We start from the raw sequence: 22,596 nt of genomic DNA, 5'->3' as shown, positions 1-22,596 counted from the left end.
ATTATTTATAGGCATCAGTGCGATTAATGTAAGAGTCTTTACATGAGAGACAATTAATATCGATATATGGTTCATATAACGAGGCCATAAACGTTTATTTTGTTGTGAGAACATTAAAATGAAAACATAACAATTCAAAGGCAGATGGTCAAATATATATAGGTAAACTACACTCACACAATATTACTTCACAAATATTTGACAAAACAAAACAAATTTATGGAAAGGAAAAACAGCACTAGTATTTTAGGGAATGTCAACACATTTGTCTTTCCCAATAGTAAATGTAAATGAAGTAGCCTAATAGATATCTTTCAAACTAGTGAGTGGGTCAAAATATTCTTTGTCAGAAATTCATGCGTCACTGTATTTTTTTTGTCTTTATTTAATAGACATAAAAAACAAGTAACAGGTTAAAAACTCCTTGGGGTCATGGGTACTACATGGCAGCATGTCTTATTTGTAATACATGTCAACCAGCGCTGGGTTTTGTTGCAAAACTGCTGTGGGAGCCTGATTTCTGCTTTTGTCTTGTAAAAGCTGCATGGTGCATTTGAAGAAGATCGACCAAATGCTGGCAAAATCAAATCAGCATTGCCAGAAGACTTCATGATATCTAGACTGCACAGAGAGGAGTGGCTCTACTCCACATTCCATACGCTATGATGGCATCACGACCATGCCATGATTTTCCAAGTCTCTGCATTTGAGAGAGCAGCTTCTCTTAGCCCTAGAGGACATGAAGGTCTAATTCAACTCCATTTCCTGACCGGAGGACGTCTTCAAAGGAACAGAATCAAAGCCATCAGATGTACGCTGCAAAGACACAAAATTACTTTTTAAAATCGTAATATAGCACGACTTTTAAAATGAAAGCAGGTAAGCTTACCTGTGCTTTAATGGAGACACATATCAGCTCACCTCTCTAGAGAAGGACTTGATTTTGGTAAAGAAGGATTTCTTGGTGAGGTAGATGAGATCGTCCTCTGCATCCTCTCCCTCCATAATAGCACAGCTGTCGGCAGCTGGTAGATCACAGTCTTTGTCTCCCACGTTCATCATCAGCTTTGAGTACTTATATTGCAGCCTGTAGAGAGGAATTGTGTAATTTGAACACCACATTATCTGCATGAAAGTGCCATAGCATCATTAAGAGATGCATTTGTTCAAACATACTTCTTAGTTCTACCAGTTCCTAATGCCACTAAGTTCATATAGTACTACAAGTAAATGTTGCTGTTTTTATCACAGTGCCACAATGCCAAGGAACTGAACCCAGACATTTATGGAAATTGAACTGTCTACCAACTTTTAGGTCTCCTTTCAACATAAATCACTGTCATATTAAAATACAGCCACTATGCTATTAATGCAACCCAGCCGGTGAGTGGCTATGGTACTGCTTAGTAAGTGCAGAGTTGGGTGCTACAGTTCGGGTTCAAATTCAAATTCCAGCCAACCATGGCCAGAGTCCAACTGGCTGAGCTTTGATTGGCTAGAGAAGATGGCCTAGTGCTTCGCTCACTAACAGAACTGGGAAATGTGAGCCAGTCAGAGACATCTGTTAGATCACACACAGAATCTGGACCTTAGCATTCTAGTCCAAATGTGTTCAGCAGCACAATGATATTTCATGCGCAGCAGCTCAAAAAGATAATGTAGTTGGCTAAATGACATATAATCACACACACACACACACACACACACACACACACACACACACACACACACACACACACACACACACACACGAGGCCAGATGGTAGCACAACAGCTATCATCTCAAGCAACATGAGAGACTCCACATGGGTGAAACTAACTGCAGATAACAGAGGGGTGGGCTCAGCACTCACTTGCGCGTCCGTTTCCAGAAGTAGCAGCTAATGGCGATGAGCAGAAACGCTGCCAGTGTTCCCACAGAAACACCGAATTTCAGCCAGAAGTCCAAAGTGACGCAGGCGCTGACCTGAGGAGCCGGCAGAGTCACTCCTCCAGTACAATGCAGTGGCTGCTGCCAAACGTAGGTAGTCCTCTGAACACGCACACACACACACACACACACACACACACGTATCTGTTTAAATGTAAACGATCACAATGCTTCATCAGAGGTAGCAATTGATATTCACTGTATTTATTATATACCTCAATTCCATTGTTACAGTAAGTCACTATCTTTTGGTAGTTCCTCTCAGAACACAGAGGGCAGGCGTGCTGAGAACGCCACAAGAAGTGAAAGGAGCATCCGTCGCAGGTTCCCTCCGAGCAGTTGCTGAGGACACGTGGACAATGGGGAGTGAGCAATACAAATGTCCATGTACTGGGGACACGTGGACAATGGGGAGCTGGGGGAGTGAGCAATACAAATAGATCCTGCAAGGCCATGCAAACCAAAAAGGTGCCAGGCAATTATCTAAGACATTTATAGATACGTTTGGCTCCCCTTCTCTTACCAGTTTATGATTAATCACTATAATCTGGGGCTTTGCCTCCTCGGACTCAAGCATCTATAACCCTGCTTTTGAAGAAGGACAAGGATCCTATGTCTTGCACCTCATACAGACCTCTGTCTCTTTTAAACACACATGTAAAATTACTGGCTAAAGCTGTGGGGTTGCATCTGATGAATGTGCTTCCTGATATCACTTCACAGGATCAAAAAGCCTTTGTCAAGGCCATCTGCTTTTTTGTAATGTTTGGTCAATTTTAAATTCCACTTTTACAGAACCTTCCTCTTCCCTTCCAAGCGTTGTAGTCTCTTTTGATGATGAAGTTGTTCCATCGAGCTGAGTGGAATAACTTCTTTTTTTGCACAGATTTGGATTCAAGGACAAATTCATATCTTTGATAAGGTTGTTATATACACCCCCTCAAGCCAGTGCTCACACTAACACTGTCAGTTCAGACTATATTTCTTTGTGCTTTGTCTCCCCTGCACTTTTTCCTTGCTATCAAACCTCTGTCAGCTACATTAAGACCTCTACCATTTTTCCAGTGAATCTCACTCAAACTCTCAAATTTTACTAGCAATCCTTTGGTGCTTCCCAATTTTCTCATCTGGTTTCCTGCTCAGGGGTCATTTTAAGTTTTTGTTGCCTTCCACAATGATAGCTGCACTAGAAAATCATTCATTTCCCACAGCGATACATCATTTATAATGTGGCAAGTGAGGTCTTTTGGTGACCTGTAGCTTTGCTCAATTATCTGCTGATTTCAATCTGCTGCCTCCACATTTGTTTTGAAATTTTAGGCATTTTTCATCCTCCCTTTTTTCCAAATTACACCAGACTCGATCACCTTGGGACGACCTTTTGACCATGGTCCATTCTCAAAACCACATATATTCAAAATATATCTGCAGCTTATGGCCTTGGATGAATATTTTTTAGTAAAATTAAAGAGTCTGGGAGCAGAAGCAGGGCACTGTTTTTACGCAATGATTGTGAGACAAAGCAATGAGTGAAATATGTTCAACTGCACCTTGTGCAAGACTTGTGCAAGTCCCGACAATCTCAAGTTTATCCTAATGTTGTCAAAGCTCTCTGTGATAAATGCTCTGACTCGCCATGGTCAGAGACATTTCGGTCTGACTGTTTCAGGATAATGTCTTTTGTTAGTGTGGAAGTCCACTACACCCCCCCCCCCCACCCCCCCACCACCACCACCGTCTCATTGTGGCTCCAATGAAAAGGTAATATTCCACTGAAAGGTAATATTGCTGCAATAAATTCTAAAAAGAATCCTTTCCTTTCATTCTTTAACTCACCTCAAACAATGCCAGCAGACCAGACATTCCCCCTCCCCATTTCATTTTTTTATTTTATTTTTTATTTTTTATGATGTTAGTATCTGGATGTGTGCATGTGTGTGAAGTGAGAGTGTTATGTTTGGGATTATGAAGGGTTCAAATGAAACATTTTGAGAAGGTCTGTAAATCAGGGGTTTTGTTATTATTCCTTGTTTCGTTGCCTGGTCAAATTCATCAATAGGCTTTTTTGAAAAACTGTTCCTGCAGTTCCTAATTTGACCAGAAGGTGCCAGCATGTACAAAATAATTCAGCGGTCATCAATAGCAATTACAATAGGTTTTGTTACCTCTTATCAGTGGTATTCGGTTTACCTTTATAAATTGAAACATCCTTGGGACCTTACAGTTTACAATTCTGCAATGTACCTTGGCAAGGAAATCTGATCCAGTGCCGTTATTGTGGGATCACATCTGAGTCTGATGGAGGTTGACCGTCCATACTTGCAAGCCTGTGTTGTCTCTGGTGATCTAAAGACACCATATGAAAGACAAGCACAGATTTAATGACTTACTAAACGTGTCACAGACCATCAGTTTTTGCACAGAAACCTGACTGTCAAACTGCATTACGTCTTACCTGTAGTAGAATATGACATCAGGCAGGTGTAGTTTAGCAGGAAAGTAATTCTCAGAAGATGAAATGTGATCCAATGTAGAGTCTGTTGTTACCCCTATTGGTAAAAACAGAAAATAATCAAAACAACAGGTGTTTATCTGTTGTTTATGTAATGCAGCTCCATCTTAAAATTGTTTTGTTTTGGATTCTAATTAAGAAATGATAATTTTAGAGCACTTAAAACTCACCACTTAACAAGCTTCCAATACTAAAAGGTTGTGAGGACACCACACTTTGACCTCGGATTTCTGAGGGCACTATGGTTGACTGGCATACATAACCATTCACTTCCTTCCTGCTCTGTGTCACATTGTCAACACAGGAGGCAAACGCACGGCCCTGGAAAAAGCACAGACAGACAGAAACAGAAACAATGCAAATGATTTCTAATGACTTCACGGTTCTTAACTACCAGTGATGTCCTACACCCATCCCTATACCTTATATCCTGGATATCCATCCTTACAGCAGCTTTCCTACATATTTCTACAAAGTGCTACTTTTCAAAGTAATGGAAGTAGAGCTCTTACAACCCACAGCATTCACAGAACTACGTACACACGCGCACGCGCACACACACACACACACACACACACACACACACACACACACACACACACACACACACACACACACACACACACACACACACACACACACACACACACGAAGAGTGTTACATGGCTGGTTACCTCTGTTCCACACAGGCCTACACTGAACTGCTGCACATAGCGAAGGCCTTTACTGGTGAAGCGCGGGCCGCTCTGGAAGCGTGTGGCATTGGCCAGTGGAGAGAAGTCGTAGCGCAGGGTCTCTCCCTTGTACTGCACAGCCAGGGTGCAGTCGCTGGTGCAGGCAGAGTGTGCCTGACAACAGGGTGGAAACGTTCACACATCCACAACCACTGCATAATTGCCCATTATTTAAACATGGTGCCATTGTTGTTTTGACCTTTGTTTATTATTTCAAATAGTCAGCTAGATTTTACATTTGGTGGCTTGTGAAGATTAAAAACACCCAGTCATGCCCCCAACCCATGCAACACCGAACTGATGTTTGGTCAAAGATCTGCACTGCTTACTTTGTTAGGGTTAGTGTTGGGTCCACACTGGACACAGGCCTCCTCTCCCAGAGGCTGATCGGGCCTGACAAAGGTGTTTGGTGGGCAGCTCCTGCACACTCCCGTGCCATTCAGCATGTAGTGACCAGGAGGACAAGGCACGCAGGCCGAAGTCGTGTGGGAGGAGCCTAGCGCGCACTGCCGACACCGAGAGGCCACCCCACCAATCACATTAGTGATACAAATGGAGTAGATCTTGGCGAAGTCTGAGCTGAACTGTCTCTCCTGGGCAGAAAAAAACATGTGTAATTTAAAGAAAATTAAGACAGAAGGAAACAAATGTCACTCTGATAACCTTTAACAACGGTAGGATCAACTGTCCAACTTTCACGTGAAAGCACATTCCAGTAAGAGCAAAAATATCTTTCACCAAATTTCACTACATGATGCAGCCGTCATATATTTTTAGCAAACGTGAAAGCAGCCCTGCAACACAGAGCAATCCCTACAGCCGCACACCAGATACACTGCTGTGAGGAACTGAGTGAGAAACGTACCGAGGTGTAGGCGTCGGTGCGCTTAAAGGCCCAGCTAAAGCTGACGGTGCGATTGCTTTTGACGAGGTAAGAGTAGGACTGTTTCCCCACAGTGCCCTTCCAACTCTCCACTACGCCATTGGTCCTCTCGTTCCAGCCCTGTGTCCAATCATATTGCTTGATGAGAAGAGCGAAGGCTGAGAAGGTGACGGTTCGGATTTCAAAATTAAGATTTGGACGAGTATTGGTCATGCAAGGATAGGAAATTGGGTGAGTGAGAATCATGATTCTTTGGGGGCTTATTTTGGCACTCTGAGAAAAGTGTGGCGAGGTGCTTACTGTCATGAAGAAGAGTCGACAGTCGGCTGTGCACTTGGTCTCAAACACAAATGTGATTTTAGAGAGTTCAACCTGCTCGTTGTCTTCAGCCACAGTGTATGGCAAACTGAGGTAGATAAAGATATGACTTGATTAGAAAGCTTCCTTCAAACTTTTTTTTTTTTAGCATTTCTGTTCACAACAGAATCAAATATCAAGCAACAACGGTGTCAAAAGAGTTCAGAAATAATTCTGCAACAACCATACAGTTCATGTAGTAGAGCTTCTTCAGAAGAGAATGTAGATAGGTGTTTATGTGTGTCCTTCCTTACCTATAACCTGGTACAGTAAGAGTTAGCATCATGTAGTCTGAGTCCGTGTCTCCTGGTGTGGTATAAATGTACTCCCCTGCTACCTCCCATCCTGTTACAAATACGACACCTTACTAACATGATAGAAGTACTATTAAAATGTATTCAGGACTACATTTCCAGAACTGGATCATGCATGTAATCTTTAATAGCAGATTTTTTTGACACAGAGTAGATTGCCTCTTTTGCTTTGTGTAACACAGATTTTAGATTGTATGATAAAAATAGTCCAGGACTAATTGACTAATTAAATGTTTTTCCACAGTATAATTGAAGTGTGTGTGAGGGGTCTCTAATATGAATTAATGAATGACTTCTGTGTGACAGGAAGGGTGAATGAATTGCAGAGAACAGGTGTTGGGTCCACATGAGCACCGTAAGGTTGTGTTTACCTGTGCTCCTCTGTGTGTCACTGTACTCTTGGCTGTAAACAGAACTCCTCATGTTGCTAGGCATCCTGTTCCACCACTTATACTCAAAACCTACAGCTGGCTCCATTCCGACAGGACACTCTGAGCATGCTGCAAACATGACATGCCAGTTAGTGTGTGTGTGTGTGTGTGTGTGTGTGTGTGTGTGTGTGTGTGTGTGTGTGTGTGTGTGTGTGTGTGTGTGTGTGTGTGTGTGCGTGTGTGCATGTGCATTTGCGTGCATTTGTGCATGCGTCTGTGCGCGCGTGTGTTATGTTCAACCTGGTTAAGCACTACATATGAATTTCACGCCCATCATTAAATGTGATGATTCACATTCAAGGATCCATCATTCAAAATGGTGTCATATTAACACGACTCGAATCCCCTTCACTTTATATCACTCAGGCAGTAAATTATAAATGATGCTAAAAGGAAGTGATGTGGTTTGTTTGGCTGTGTGCGGTGCATGCGCTGCACCTGTCCCGTTAGAGTAGAAGCCCTGGGGGCAGGGCACGCAGGTGGAGGTGTTGCTGGTGAAGAAACCGGGGTTGCAGGGGGGGCAGGTCTGCATCTCCCCTGAGCTGGGGAGAGTCACCGCTCCCTCCGCACTCTCACTGCAGATCTTTGGCTCAATCCATTTAAACATCAGCTGCGTCTGTGTAGGGGCACGGAGAGACACTGGTACTCTGTCTAGCCAAAGTCATGTCTAGCCAAGGTCCAATAATGAAACAGCATAAAGACTGACATACAAAGCAACGACAACACACAGTGGAATCTGCCACAATCAGCCATGTGGAATTTGGTATAGAATATCCACATCCACGTGGTATAGAATTCCACAGTACCTGTCCTCTGGAGTCACAGGGGGTATGAGTGTAGAAGAAGTCACTATTTGTGCATGGAGGTCTCGGCTGGCATGTTCCTGATCCGATCCCTAGATTGACACGGCCACAGCGGAAAGAGCCAATGGCAATAAGGAAAAAAAACATGCATTTAGATTGTGTGCGTGACACTCCAGTGAGCCAATCCCACAGCGTACAACTATACTACTATAAAACTCTCATTTTCATAGGCATTTCACCAGAAAGATTACTTTCAAATGTTTTATCTCAGGTATGCAGATGTAACAGTCATAAGAGCTGTTATTACTCCTGAATGATTCGCCTTCAGGAAGTGGAAAAGCAATTTGTTTCCTGGCCTAAAGATATCAGGATGTAGCAATAAACCAGGTACACAAAACATTATATACAAGAGAACAAGAGAAACGTACCAGAATATTGATCTTTCTCACACTGCTGGCAGGCAGTTGCTCCCTTGTTGGAGTATGAGTCCACTGGGCAGGGGAGGCACCGGGCAGAGCCCGCCTTAGCACTGTAGGTGCCAGGTTTACAGTGGAAACACTCGGATGTGTACGCAACCCCTGTGGGGAATGTAATGTGTTGAGCACATTAAATTGGCCTTTTCCCAAGACATACTAAACAAATCAAAAACTTGATTCTGTGAAATGACAGTTACAACACAAACAGATGAAGTTCATCTCACTTTAAAGAAAGTTTTAACAGGATTAATATAAAATGACACGTTCACTGTATAGGAATCACACAAATCATTATCATTTCAAAGGACCGATGGCTTAATTTAAGTGCAAATTAGAGGCCTAGACAAGCTAGATAACAAACTTAGTAACCTATTTATCCATTAAGTTAGTGTTAACTACCAGTTCCACTGTGCAAATCTTAAACAGCAATTGCATGGGAGTTACAACGACACAAACTAGTAGTAGAATACACACCAGAGATAGCAACGTTCTTTAACAGCACTGGTTTCATAGCATTGCTGGACAAAGAGAATCCAGTGGTTCTCCAGTATAGAACATTATTCCCACGATTCAACTGCACCTGGTTAGAGAACAAAAATGCAATCAGCATCAAATCCTGAAAGCACAGGTATAAATGTATTATAACACATTTAATACTACTATACTAAACACATTATAAACTGTAATAGAAAAACACGCTAAGATGGCAAGAGAAAGAAGACCTACCAATGGAAACCTGGCCTTCTCAAACACAAGAAGATATACACACACACAATCCCACTTACGTAGTGAGCATCCCAGTCATTCTCTGAGCTCTTCATCCATCGACTCTGGGAGTCAGTAGACTGGCACTGGTCATTCTGGACCTGGCCACCACAGAGAGGGCATGGATCACAATAGTGCCCTTTGTTGAGCATTACAGACATTAACGTTTATTAAAACATAACAGAAATATTGTAACATAGTACACTAAACATAGTTACATTGACCTTTACTATGTAACCCAACAGTTGCCCTATAATATCATATCAGTTATAGTGATCTTTTGTGGTCACTGAAGCATGCAACATAAAATGTACAAGAGGTGTTTGCCTCTGAGATATTACTCTGAGATAATACTCTGTTAACTCTGTGGCATTCAACAGTCAACTAGATTTTACATTCGCTGGCTTGTGAAGATACCATAATACTCACATAAAATTCAAACAAGATGTTGTTATCAGGGTAGAAGTACTGGAAGGAGACTGAGCCAGGCTGCTTTAAGCTCACGGCGTACGACAGTGTGGAGATGCATTCATCTGTGTTAGAGGCTATGTAGTCGCCCTTAGGAGACCAAGTTGAACTGGACAGGGTTAAAGCACACACACACCCAATATAGAACACTGAATTACTGCAATATTGAGGTACCATGCAAATTTAATTAGAAATAGAATAAAATTTAGAACCTATGAATGCAAAGGAGCATTTACAATAGGCTTACTGACAGAGCAATAGACCCCCTTCTCTTTAGCCGCCATTACATTTTGGAAGACAAATATGGACCATTAAAATCATCTTTCTGATGACTAACGGACAGTCCTCGACTTTCTACTACACAGTTACTCACTTGGTGCAGTCTGTGGAGAGGTCGCCCGCATCCATACTGCCGCCGTAGCTAAGGAACCCGGTTGGCAGAGCTTCCCACTCCTCGAAGGCCTCGCCCGTGCCCAGAGAGTATGTCCCTGCTGTGCACTTCTGACACTCCTGAGACTTCATGTCCAGGTACTCGCCTTCCTTACAGGTAAACGCTGTCAAGATGGATGAGCGCAGCAGTTAGAGAGAAGTTCCTTGGGAATCTAAATCAACTGACGAGTACACTTATGCTTAGTGGGAAATTATGATGCCATGTGTGATAGTAACTATCTTGGAGGTGTTTGTCATGACAGGTTTGACAGCATGGGTTTTATGCAGCCTATAAACAATAAGACGTTTGGTTACTCACTGCAGTGCGTTCCCTTAACTGGGTCAGGTAGGCCCGTGCACGTTTCAGGCTTGTTGGGTATTGCCACTCTCCATCGTGACCCCAACACGTCACAGTCTGTGTACTCGAAGTGGTAATCTGACTAAGTTCACAACAAACATATATACATGCACAGATGAGTTCCATTAAAGGATAATGAAAAAAACTGTATAAAGGATGACAATATAAGCAGACAAAGAGGTTACATTACATTATTATGTGAAACACACTGGACGTACAGCTGAAAAGCTATGGAATATATACACAATACACAATTTTAAACAAGCTATTGTATTGCATTGTATTCATTCTTTTGGGGCCATTTTAAGTATGTGTCTTGTATTGGACTAAAATAAACATTGCACGAGTTCACTGAAGACTAATGATGTAAGTGTGTACAAACTATCAGTTGACTACAGCTTAGTAAAGGTGTCCAAAATCCACTGCACGTTGAACTGAAAGCTCATGCCATATCAATGGTACTATATGACACTGGATACTGACTTTGTGTGAATGTAGAAAAGCTGACAAATACTGTCACATATGTTTGATGGTAATCAGCGGTGTAGAGATAATAACTAGCTAAAGCAAGGATTGTCATGCTTCAATGCATCACTACATGCTTAATATTTGCATGAATTAAGTCAATCCCCTTTTTAAATGGAGGGTCAGATCAATATTTACACAGGCATCTGCCACACCCACTGACAGTTACCTTCATCTAGGATGTCTTCCATTCCTTGTCCTAACAAACTGCTTTTGACAAGATCTATTTACTTGCCATGGTGGTGGGAAAGACACAGCTGAAGCAAGTTCTAGAACAAACTCACATTTTTATCCTTTGTAAACACCATGGGCTGAGCTTAATGGAAGGCTAACAAACATAATTAACAAATTACTCAGCCAAAACACTGTGACGTTTGGACAGTGGGTTCGGATGCCCACTGTTGACCACTCCTCAGGACATTTACACAGCGCTTACTCTAGCAAGAGTAACACAAAAGAAATCAACATATGCCAATCCGAATCAGACAGAAAGCCACCTGAAGTGAGATTAGACCGCAATTTAGCAAAGTACATGCAAACCCCCTCCATGTGTAGCAAAGCTGGTTTAATAGTTAACCCAACAGAAAGGCCCAGGACAAATGGTACTGCCTTCATGTTTTCTATTAGTGCAGCTCCTGTGGCTCAGTGCAATATAAGACAGACACAACCAGCTTTGGATATGCCTACAGATTTTAAAAAGTGTAAGAAGTGAGTTAGCATTTGGTGGTATCAAACTAGTAAGTGGCACTCATCCTCATCACAATAATGGACATTAATATGGTGAAACCAAGGCAACAGGACAAAGTGTCCTATGTTTCTATGGTGTCTCTCAGGGGCCGCACCATTGGCTGGATCATAGCCATTCAGAAACCAAAGCTGCCCAAACTGTCATTTGTCTTGGGTCAAATTCAAGGTCTTTTAATCTTCCAAGGCATTATGAGATTAACAATGTTATCCTTAACTTTATTTCTCAGTCCTGAAAAGCACTGTTGTATGGATGGAAATTAATTTCACATGAAGTGTTAGTGTTTAAAAGTAAGGGTCATACACAACGCTGTTCTAATTTAGCACCCCACTGGATAACAGTACAGGTACAGTACAGTATCAGCTTAGTATTTTGGTAAAACATAAAACATATTAAATCAACCTTGTGATTAATTAATAATACAATTCATTACATCATCAAGAAAAATCAGGTGAAGTTAACTTGTTAACTTGTGCCTGTTCCCCTAAAAGCCCTAATGCCAGATGTCAGTTTCACGCAGGTATCAGAAGAGGCTGTTATCAACCTGTGATAACGTGTTTGAACTGAGTCATTGCTGCTCATGTGGGAGAGTTACATGCATGGCAAGAACATATCAATCAGTCCCAAATTTGCCATTTACTCTTTGAAGTTTCATTTACACAAACAAACAAATAATGAGCGTTGGTGTGGTTACATTGTCAGTGTCTAGACTGTTGTTGCTCTCTCACACTGTTCAGTAATTTGGCAATAGTTTGAGTAAATGTACCCTACTTTGTTTTATGTAAAATTCCCCTTCAGGTTTGCTGTCTCTTTGTAATGCAATAACACATTATTTGTATTCATATGATCCAAGCATAAGTAAACATCGCGGGTGAAATGACTTCAACACGTGAACATGAGAACGTGATAACCAACATAACAAACACGGCCCAGTTCTTACACATAGCAAACAATTATACTCACAAAGACTGTTACACATTTAACATGCACATGTAGTTATGCAGACCATAAATTCTTTCACATATTTTAAATGCACATATGTTGGTATAGTATTTATATGTCATTTACAATATTAGTTGGACACTATCCCATGAACATTTAAGTAGCCTTGTGGTATAGTTTAACGTTCCTAGTAAGTGCAGGTATATGCACAGATCAAACTCTAAGATTTCAGTACAGTTTCATAAAGATAAAAAGACAAATGTTGTTGTTCTCCACTTTATATGTAGACCACTATGGAGATAGTGATTAATGTGCTTTATGTCTGCAGCATCTTTCAATAATGTATGTAATTATGAAACAAGAAAGCAGCTTATTGAATATACAACAGTTCCAGCTGTTCGTAAAGGTCAGTAGAACAAGACCTACCATTAAATGTGTTACAACAAGCTACCTGCTTTGAAAACAAAACACTACCAAAAGTTGTCATTTCTTCTTTCGAAAACCTCTGTATTGAATCGGTCTTACCTCTTTACAGCTGGGCAACTCCAATGACTCTAGAACATCGAGAACTATGAGTCCTAGAATCAAACTAAAATAAGATACAGCGCCGTTGGTAAAAACCGTGAGAGGTAAATATTTAGATGTCATGGTTGTAATAAAAAGCTATATAAACACTCATAAGAAAGAGAAAACCTATCCCATCCGACCAGTCCGCCTGACAGCTGGTACTTCAACTTCGCTGTAACCGGTGCCGCGCTTTATTTGCGCGTTGAGCGCGTGACTCTGCTAGCGCTCCCACCTGTTGATTGTGGGAATGGTGTGAATTATTTCGAACATTTGGAAATCTAAAAATTTGATTAACATCTTTGACGGGACCTTTAATTGTTTTCAAGTTTAGCCTCAGTGCAATTTAGTTCTACTTCTAGAGCTACTTTGTTCCTATAGGAACCAATAAAACAGTATAGAAATATTTATGAACAGCTGCATCTTAAGAAATATATTAACGATGATATTTGACATAATAGTAGTAATCAATTAATTGCATGTCTTGCCATTGTTCTTTAGAGTGTCAGAATAAAAAGAAATGTAAATGAGAGCAAAAAGGCCAACCACAAACAATACAGATATTGGAGATATTCGCAATGTACAAATGACGTGACTTTCTTTTCCAGATAAAGAACTTTCCGCAAACTATAATCAGAAACTGTTTATCACACACAAACATAATTGTAGGTAGACTTTAATCATAATTGAGACAGCAGAGTTAAATATCAAGCAATAGTGTGTTACATCATGCTCAGAAATGGTCAGATTGCAGTTTCTCAGAAAGCTGTTAAGAGATTTTACAAAACTGTTTTGACTTTGACTCAATAATTGTAGGATTGATTGGTGACAGGTGTTTGCATCCTTGCAATCAATGCTTAAAATTGTACATTCACAATGAAAACAATCATAGAACAGACATGACTGCTGAGAACCAGTATATTGTGCCCCACTCACTCTCCTCCACAGACTTTAAATGTTATAACCTATACACAATATAATAAATCTGTATATTATGCTTTTGGTTATCGTGTTCCATGTATGCTCTGCTTGCCAGCATCTAGCTTTGTTATGTTCTTGGATTGTCTGTGACATCTTTGCAAACCCTGCATCTGGTGTGGTAGATGCCAGCTTCTATTGATCTTGTATTCAGAGCTTGTTCCTGCTGCGATGATTAGTGCCTATGAGTGTCTCTCAATTCAGGCTTTTCCAGCCATTAGTAGAATGCAGGTGTATATATATTGTCCATAAGAACCCCCTGAAACACTAAAACATTTAAAAATGTCTAATATGGGACATATGGACTGGGATAATTTTGTAGTAACTGGAAGCTCTTTGATGTTGCAGGATCCTTGAAGAGACATAAATTGATTTCTTATCACATAACCCTTACATGGACATATAATACATAATAAATATATCAAGTATATAGCACATAAAGCTCAAAGGGTTGTAGTCTAAGTACAACTTTAAGGCACGAGATGTTTTACCATGCCACTGAGTAAAAACAAATAACCACAACCTTTCTCGTAATGTGGTCAGTCCCAATCACCACCTGGTGCAATATCTGTACATTACACTGTAATACCCTTAATACCCTCTGGAACACCCCACCGTCATTGCCCTCCACAGGAACCCTCGCGGTCTGTTCATCAGTGCGGTGACAATAGAGGACGGGGGGGGGGTGGTCTCGTAGTAACGGTAGGGGGACGTGGAACAACAACACAATCTGGAGGAATTTTGCTCACGTTAGCAGAGCCAAACATTTCTGTAGCTTCTGCAGCATTTGAATTGTGATAATGCCGCTAAATCGTAATCCGTTTCCTTTTCCTAGATACGAGAATGATCACACCTTTACGGGGAGTAAAGTATGCCAGGTAAACACTGTTGGCCTAGCCAACGTTATATTAATAGTCAAATTGTCTGGCAGCTATACAAGTAAGTCAACAGGAACACACTTTTACGACAAACATAGTTAACTCTCCCAGCTGAACGTATTTTCTTTTTAAATACACAGAAAATGCCTTTTGAAAAGCCTGTTCATCTTGCGCAAAATGAAGAACCATGGAGCCGTTTAAACGACACCGCGACTCTCGCCAGTACGAGACGAAGTGTTCTGTTCGGCAAACAGGTGAGGTGGTCCGGCTGGGTTTGGACTACTGGCAAGAAGAGTTTTCATTTTAGTATATTTTAGTCGCTTGTTTGAAAAAGTAACACTTCATATTTACTATGTTTTTGTGTTTTGCCAAGACAACAAATGATAGCCTGGACTTCCATCTCAGTGCTGTGTATGATAATCATGTGCATTTCCTGCGAAATAAGAACCAAATCTTGCTGCAGCCAGAAACTCTGGTGGACAAGCGATGGTATGTTTGACTTGCCCAAACGAACATTACTATAATTCAACTTAAAGCCGTAACAGAACAGCATAACCACCTATTAATTTGGGTCATTTCAGCGAAGAAAAACATGCTTCAAATGGCGACGCTTGCAACAAGGTACTGAGAGTCTGGGTCAACTCACAGAAAGCCTCCATTTACAGCATCGAGGGAGCGATTGGTGAGAAACTGTTTTATATTTCTTTATTGTGTGTAACAAAGTGTAGGGTTTTGCCCAGTATTTATCAGCAGCAAGACATGCATCGTAATTTGCCACACGTGGTCTGCTCAACTATGCTGGTTACCAAACCGGGTGTCCTCTTCCAGAATCTCACCATAATGCTTCTACAAACCGAGGGTACTCCAGGAAAGACGACGGCGGATTTTATTCAACATAAAGAGAAAGGTAGATAGATGTAGTTTTCACAGTCTCGCTTAGCTACCTAGCTTTCTATGTGCTACTTAACTCAATTATCTTAAACGTTCACCGAAATAAATATGGATCTCGAATGAACACAGTGCCTTTTTCCCCTGTGTGGACACAAAACGACGAGATACTACATCTACATCGCCCGGGTTAACTAACTCGACCTACATCGCCCGGGTTAACTAACTCGACCTACATCGCCCGGGTTAACTAACTCGACCTACATCGCCCGGGTTAACTAACTCGACCTACATCGCCCGGGTTAACTAACTCGACCTACATCGCCCGGGTTAACTAACTCGACCTACATCGCCCGGGTTAACTAACTCGACCTACATCGCCCGGGTTAACTAACTCGACCTACATCGCCCGGGTTAACTAACTCGACCTACATCGCCCGGGTTAACTAACTCAAGTAATGAAGATTTCCCACCCAACTAGCTAATCCCGTCTCCTAACCAAAGCTAGCACCAGGAACACACCAACTGTCGAAATTGTGGAGATCAGAATCGCTTCAATACTCATTGGTCGCAACAGGAAAGTTGGGAACAAACCCAAAGATCCAAACGACACTAGTATATCTGATCAATTCATCATTTCTCACCACATTTCTGCTGTGGTTGCCCATAATGTGCTAGCTAGCTAGCTACAAAACGGCTGCACGCTCATTGCCATTGAAGGCTAGCGAGTCGGTTATTATCATCTCTGAATCAAAGCAAGGTAAAGCTCTGACCAGATCAAATAAGATCACGGTGTAGATTTTTTTGGATTACTCACAAACACACACTCGCACAAACAAACATTCAGACATTCAAATCACTCGCACTTAGCCAACAACCAAACTCACCACACAACACCACTCACTCGAATAAGTTCACATCCGGCTTTGGCGTCCACTTATATCACATGAGAATCATGGGAAATGCGAGGAAAAGACAACAGTAAAACACAGTAGCGCCTCCATGTGGCCATGAAGTGTATGTACGGCTATATTTATGTCAGCCAAAGCTGGGTAGCTTCAGGAACACACACCGTAGACGTCGTGAGGATCACAGTCGCTTAAAAAATTGGGGGAAACCAAGATCCAAATTGCACTAGTATATCTGATCAATTTATTATTTCTCACCACAGTTCTACTGGAGATACTCTGAATTTACTTGCTGATTTACTATAAAATGTATCACTTTACACCGCATGAAAATGATCGGAAATGCGAATTCAAAAAGTAAGTAAAAAAAAGAAAGAAATGTAAAAAAAAAATAGTAGCTCCCTCATGTGGACATTAGATGTATGTACGATGATCTTGTACGATTGTATGTAGCTCAACAACACAATGACAAACTCTTTCGTGAAATAATATATAAAATATATTAAATAAATAAGATTTAAAATCACAAAACTCAGCCAGCTTTCATGAAAGAGTTTGTGATTGTTTTGTGATTTTATATATTATATATTACCAATAATATATAATTCTATAATATATAAAATCACAAAACTCAGCCAACTTTCACAAAAGAGTTTGTCATTGTGTTGTTGAGCTACACACATGGGCGTGGTAGTGGGGGAAAAAGTGGACCTGACTACCCAGGGCCCCAGTAGGGAGAGGGGCCCATTTTGCTTATGTGCCTCATTTACTGGCATTTATAGGGGCCCACTGACATTGAGAGTGTACAGGGCCCAGAATTTGCTGCTACACCCCTGGCTACACACATATGATTTAATAAAGGAACCCCAGGCTGTGCCTTTTGACTGCAATAAAATCTTTGTTTTTTTTGCTGTTGATGTTCAATATTCTGTTCAGGTCATTTCCTGTTTTTGAAAAGGTTTATGAAGATGGTCCTTCATAGACTGTCCACTGTCACCAATGTATCACCAGTGTGACATCAGATATCTCTAGATTATCTACAGTTGTCAAATGACAATATTCCCCAAACTACTTTAAAAATAGAGGCTTTTTTTGTCCACGAAGTAACAAAGTATTTTGCCTATACTGTCAACGAATGTCAATTGATGGCCTTAATACATCATTTTGCTCTTGCTGTTGTCTGTACGTCTGTCACCTATACACTTGTCTTTGATATACTGACATTGGTACCTTGTCTAACACTGATACTCATGAATTAAAGTGTCTAGACTCTAGAGTGTTGTATTAGATACTTCAGTTAAAAGCAGCGATGATGTCAACGGCAATTAACTAATCCCACATCTTGCACTCCTGGGATTGCAGTGCAGGTTAATTTTGACTGTCAAAATGGGACTGCAGGGGATGTCTGCAACAGGTGTTGACAGACACCCACACACGTCAATGTATGCATTCTCACCAAGCAGAAGTTAGGGTTAGCCTAGGTACAGCAAAGAAGCAGACAAGAACAGCTGTGGAGATACAGTGTTGTTATGGTGTTGCAGAAAGAGAATGTGTTTGAAAAAGCTCTACATGCTCTTTGTCTGAGGGCCACTGAGTCTCTTGGCAGAATGACTATGATTATCTTGCATAGTTTCAGCACAGGGACCCAATAACAGTAAAATTACTATGACAAGACATATTTTTTATTATATTTCAATTGTTTTCTGTGTTAATTTAATTTCTATGCCAGTTGCTGTAAATTTTAAATACCCTAAGAGAGTTATAAAATTTCCCCACAAAGTATTTTAAGGTCTTACTTTTTTTTCCTTTTCAGTTTCTGAATACTTGAAATTTTGAAGTCCATAGGACCATGTTTAGACTTGAGATAGTCGAGGTTCTCAAAGTGTAATGGTCAAAACACTGGTATCACAAAGTCTGCCATCTGATTTTATATGGTTGGAGAGAAACTGTTTAGCATAAGGATTTTTTTGAGTAATTAATTTCTTCAAAGTTTTTTGAGAAATTAAACAATTAAATAACTTTCTTAATTTTCAATTAGGATATGCATCACATTATTAGTAGATTTCCAAATGACTGGGTAATATGAAATGGGGCAAAACTATATGCTCACATGTCACGATGAAATAACAAGTCGTTCACTATTTTTCTCTTGTCTCTTATTTTGTAACACTTCAGAGAAATGGCTTTAGCCATCACAAAAAAGGTATCTGATTATTTATTTTGATCGGGTAGCAAATCCAGCATTTTTTAAAGATTTTGTATTTCCTAATGTATGTTCATTTTTTATTGTCTTCACACAGTGACATTTTATCATTCAGACTGAGGTTTTATATATTATAGCAAAGCTTTAAAATTTCAAAATGCCTCAACACTAATTTTTTATCTATTAATTTAATTACATTTTAATGAAGCCAAAGTCTCTTTCCTGAAGTGACATATGATTATACATAATAGACCAAAATACATTACTTTAGGAAACATACATAATGCACATTTTACTACTCTAAAACAATCTCAATATGTAAACAAAAAAAAACTGGCTTTATTTGATAGCCTATGCATGAAAATCTACAGCAAATTCACATTGATGACCTTACAGCTACAACTCTATTGAGAGTGAACTGAATTAACATCAACTAAACAGTATGTGTAAATGGACGTGTTTATATCTCTTTTTCTCTAGAGAACTCTGTGTGCCATTTACCAGCATGCCAGCAGAGCACTGACAGTAGTGAGGAGGTCACTCAGCTTCAGAAGTTAAACAGCTCTCCCACTGGCTTTCCCAGTCACCAGGACCTCCTTAAAGAACTGATGTTTAGCCATAAGAGGTTACTAGGATTTTTTGACAGGCCTCAACATAAATGTAAAGCCAAATATGCTAATCAATACAGTGTTTGTATATAAGTGTAGCATATGATAAATAGACAACACAAAAAAACTATTACAGGTGGTCAAGCCCTGAACATTTTTTTGGAGTTATTTCAGTGTTACAGTACCATAATTAATTTCACTAAGGGTATTGGTGCAGTTTGTTCAATACTATGCATTGTGCATAGAGTTTGGTGTTAGGGCATATACAGCTAAGTCTGCCACATCCTTGCTTATGCAAGGATTACTTTTATTTTAGATACCACAAGCTACGCTGAATGGACTGAGCAGTGGTTGTTGGCAAAGAGAGCACAGACTAGTTGGGGAAATGCACTACAAAGGTGGAACGGCTGAGGTGTTTGATGTTTTAAGAACTTGGAGGACTGGGTAGGTGAGTGGGGTGTTGTGCCATGTCATTGATTAATGTGATAGATGAAGATGGAACTGGTGGCACTGAGAACGCTTTAACAGTGGCCTTAGTTGCCAGGGAGGCCAGTATGGATTTGTGGGAAAGACTGGTTACATATTACATAAAATCCACATGGGACGGACTGGCGGCACTGAGTATCCATTAACAGTGCTAGTGGGGTTGGGTATGGCCTTATTCACTGGGGAGGCCAATATAGATGTTATGGGTTAGGAATTGTCTGACTGCAAGGGTTGTGTATGTCATTGTCATGGAACATAAAGCCCATATGGTGACACTGAGCATTTGGTGCCAGTTGGGCTATGGCCTTATTCACCAGATTGGTTTCACATCTAAAGAAGTGTGGCTTGGATTAAAAGTGAGAGGCCCCTACCTGATGTCCCCTGAGAAGAGCCCATGATGATGTGATTGCTGGCATGAAGAGTGGGCTGGTCCCTATGTGAAACCATGTGAAAATATTTTATATCTTATCCTGTGTATAAATTACAATTAAATAACAAAACTGGACATTTCATTTCTCCAAAAGGTTCTTATTGTGTGAAAGCAGCTTAACTTTTGGCCAGAGTCAGAAGTCACACTTACTCTGTCATCTTATTACAAGATTGGTACCATAACACTTTGGGGAAATTGGGCTTTAAGATCTTTTTTGACAAGATAATTACTCCAAATTATAATGGCATGTAATAGTTCTCCCAGACGTGCTAAAAATAGATTATGTGTGCTTGCTGTAGGCAAGATTTGCTCTAGTTGTATAATTTTCTACCTTTACATTTAAAGGAAAATTTAGATTCCCCCATGCCCCCCTGTCTCTGTTTTCATAACCTCATATGATTGTTTTGACAGTGCAAAATGGTGGAGCGGGAATATCAACAGCATGAAGAGAACATCCCTGAGTTTGTGTTGGTCAAGAAAAAGCTGCAGCACATAGATATTACAGCAGAGAATTATTTAACTTAAGGAACTTAAGTTGAACTTTCATTGATCTATTATGAGTTGTGCAGGGGACACCAGGCATCTTGTTGCACCTTTCACACTATTTTTATTCTGTGGGACCAGTAGATTATAATTTTACAAACTGCATACCACATGAAATATGTGCATACCACATGAAAAATGTCTGTCATATACTTGTTATATTTGTTATATTTACACATATTATTTCGGTTCAAACTTATAAGAACTTAAATAGAGAGTGCACCTCTATTGTCATGCTATCTTTTGCAGCAAATTAAAGCACTCAATTCACTGTTAGGTTTTTTTTTTTAATTCAAATAAAAAATTAAATGCCACTTCAGAAAAAATAGGCTTCATTAATAATCACTCGATCAGTCTGGTAGTATGGTTCATTAAAACACACAACTGGAAAGTAATTTCAAACAATCTCAAATAAAATCTTTCCTTTCAGCTTCAAGTGCCTCCTTCACTGATGTGTCAGCCAGAATCGTGGGTTTTATTTTCTTTTGGGGGCAGCTCTTGAACCAGCTTTTGGGTGAAGCCAAATGTCCTGTTGCTTGGCAGATAGAGTTGGTGGGATGGTGAGGAGTGGCCCCAAGCCGTGCTTTCTTTATTGTAAAGTTGTTTTAATGTAGGACAATAGCAAAAGTATGTTGTTCTTCATCGACAAAATGTGTAAGAAAAAAAAAGATTACAAAAATGTGTTTTACTTCAAAATGTAAATTTACAAATCTCACCTCAGCTCACAATACATCCTGCCTTTCCCAGACAGGATATGAGATCAGACCAATACTAGTGTTCCACGTTTAAGTGGTTGGAAATATCAACAAGATGCCCTAGTCTCCCCTACTTTCTTTATTATCTGTTATTACTGTAATATCTGTTAAAAGCTCTGATAGACCAAAAATACATTTAATAGTAATGTATTGACAGACCTGTTGCACTTCCAAATCTTGCCTTTTGGAATATAGTTTTACTTACAAAAAAGCAGTTTGTCGTTTGTACCAACATTCATCTAAATGTTTTCAATGTTATTCCTTTATATTCATTTACGGCAAGAAAAAAATATAAATATTTTTTAAAGGGCGTTGTCAACACTGGCAGTAACAAATACAATTGATGAAAGAATTTTACATAAACCTGTAAATGTATAGCCTACTACACTTTGCAGAATCGATTCCGTTCTAGGTGATACTGATACTCTGTTGGCTCTGTTGTGCTGCTGTTGCGGGCTGCCACTGCATTCACAGGTGGCTCTTCTCTGAATCCTCAATTACTAAAGAGATCCCCACGGGCTGCCTACTGCTTTTCACATGGAAATAAACAGGGTTTAATTAGCTGATCTTTATATTCAGGGAGCGCCACGGGCAGAGAGCTGACCATCTGCCGAGCGCGCGATACGCCTGCTCACCTTCCACCATAAAAGTAACAAAAAAGAAAGTCCTGGACCGTGGGTGGA

The 22,596-nt window shown here is 40.3% G+C and overlaps 2 protein-coding genes and 1 non-coding gene across 5 annotated transcripts; 1 reads left to right on the top strand and 2 right to left on the bottom strand.

Moving 5' to 3' along the window:
• Positions 1 to 78: 78 nt before the first annotated feature.
• Positions 79 to 13,403, bottom strand: elapor1 (endosome-lysosome associated apoptosis and autophagy regulator 1). Its single transcript, XM_077003728.1, has 22 exons — positions 13,198 to 13,403; positions 10,422 to 10,542; positions 10,047 to 10,227; positions 9,635 to 9,782; positions 9,226 to 9,306; positions 8,915 to 9,020; positions 8,393 to 8,542; positions 7,968 to 8,056; positions 7,600 to 7,777; positions 7,102 to 7,230; positions 6,671 to 6,761; positions 6,360 to 6,465; positions 6,042 to 6,179; positions 5,506 to 5,769; positions 5,117 to 5,290; positions 4,613 to 4,763; positions 4,386 to 4,479; positions 4,175 to 4,276; positions 2,146 to 2,272; positions 1,854 to 2,032; positions 922 to 1,087; positions 79 to 816 (listed from the first exon to the last, which is right to left on the bottom strand). The coding sequence occupies exons 1-22, from the start codon at positions 13,318 to 13,320 to the stop codon at positions 748 to 750; spliced, it is 2,967 nt and encodes a 988-aa protein (XP_076859843.1). The 5' UTR covers positions 13,321 to 13,403; the 3' UTR covers positions 79 to 747.
• Positions 13,404 to 14,903: 1,500 nt separating this feature from the next.
• Positions 14,904 to 22,586, top strand: cfap276 (cilia and flagella associated protein 276). Of its 3 annotated transcripts, none has more exons than XM_077003725.1 (6): positions 14,904 to 15,092; positions 15,233 to 15,346; positions 15,466 to 15,581; positions 15,674 to 15,774; positions 15,921 to 15,999; positions 21,027 to 22,586. In XM_077003725.1, exons 1-5 carry the CDS (start codon positions 15,015 to 15,017, stop codon positions 15,989 to 15,991), a joined length of 480 nt encoding a protein of 159 aa, XP_076859840.1. In that variant the 5' UTR covers positions 14,904 to 15,014; the 3' UTR covers positions 15,992 to 15,999; positions 21,027 to 22,586. The 3 variants fall into 3 exon arrangements, with proteins under 3 accessions (XP_076859840.1, XP_076859839.1, XP_076859841.1); XM_077003724.1 differs by lacking the exon at positions 21,027 to 22,586 and adding an exon at positions 19,572 to 21,013; XM_077003726.1 differs by lacking the exon at positions 15,921 to 15,999.
• LOC143513264 (small Cajal body-specific RNA 2) lies at positions 16,519 to 16,921 on the bottom strand. The gene has a single exon (XR_013130627.1).
• Positions 22,587 to 22,596: the final 10 nt, after the last annotated feature.

Source organism: Brachyhypopomus gauderio, chromosome 4, assembly GCF_052324685.1.
Source record: "Brachyhypopomus gauderio isolate BG-103 chromosome 4, BGAUD_0.2, whole genome shotgun sequence".
NCBI lineage: Eukaryota > Metazoa > Chordata > Actinopteri > Gymnotiformes > Hypopomidae > Brachyhypopomus > Brachyhypopomus gauderio.
Note: the sequence above shows the minus strand (reverse complement) of the source record. Positions and strands in the feature narration are given on the sequence as shown.

Coding starts and splice junctions, on each gene's coding strand:
- elapor1 (XM_077003728.1), bottom strand. CDS start 13,320: ATGACATCTAAATATTTACCTCTCACGGTTTTTACCAACGGCGCTGTA. Junction 8,057..8,392: donor TGAGAAAGATCAATATTCTG/GTACGTTTCTCT, acceptor GTGTCAATCTAG/GGATCGGATCAGGAACATGC. Junction 6,466..6,670: donor CTTACTGTACCAGGTTATAG/GTAAGGAAGGAC, acceptor TATCTACCTCAG/TTTGCCATACACTGTGGCTG.
- cfap276 (XM_077003725.1), top strand. CDS start 15,015: ATGCCGCTAAATCGTAATCCGTTTCCTTTTCCTAGATACGAGAATGAT. Junction 15,093..15,232: donor CGGGGAGTAAAGTATGCCAG/GTAAACACTGTT, acceptor TTAAATACACAG/AAAATGCCTTTTGAAAAGCC. Junction 15,347..15,465: donor GTGTTCTGTTCGGCAAACAG/GTGAGGTGGTCC, acceptor TGTTTTGCCAAG/ACAACAAATGATAGCCTGGA.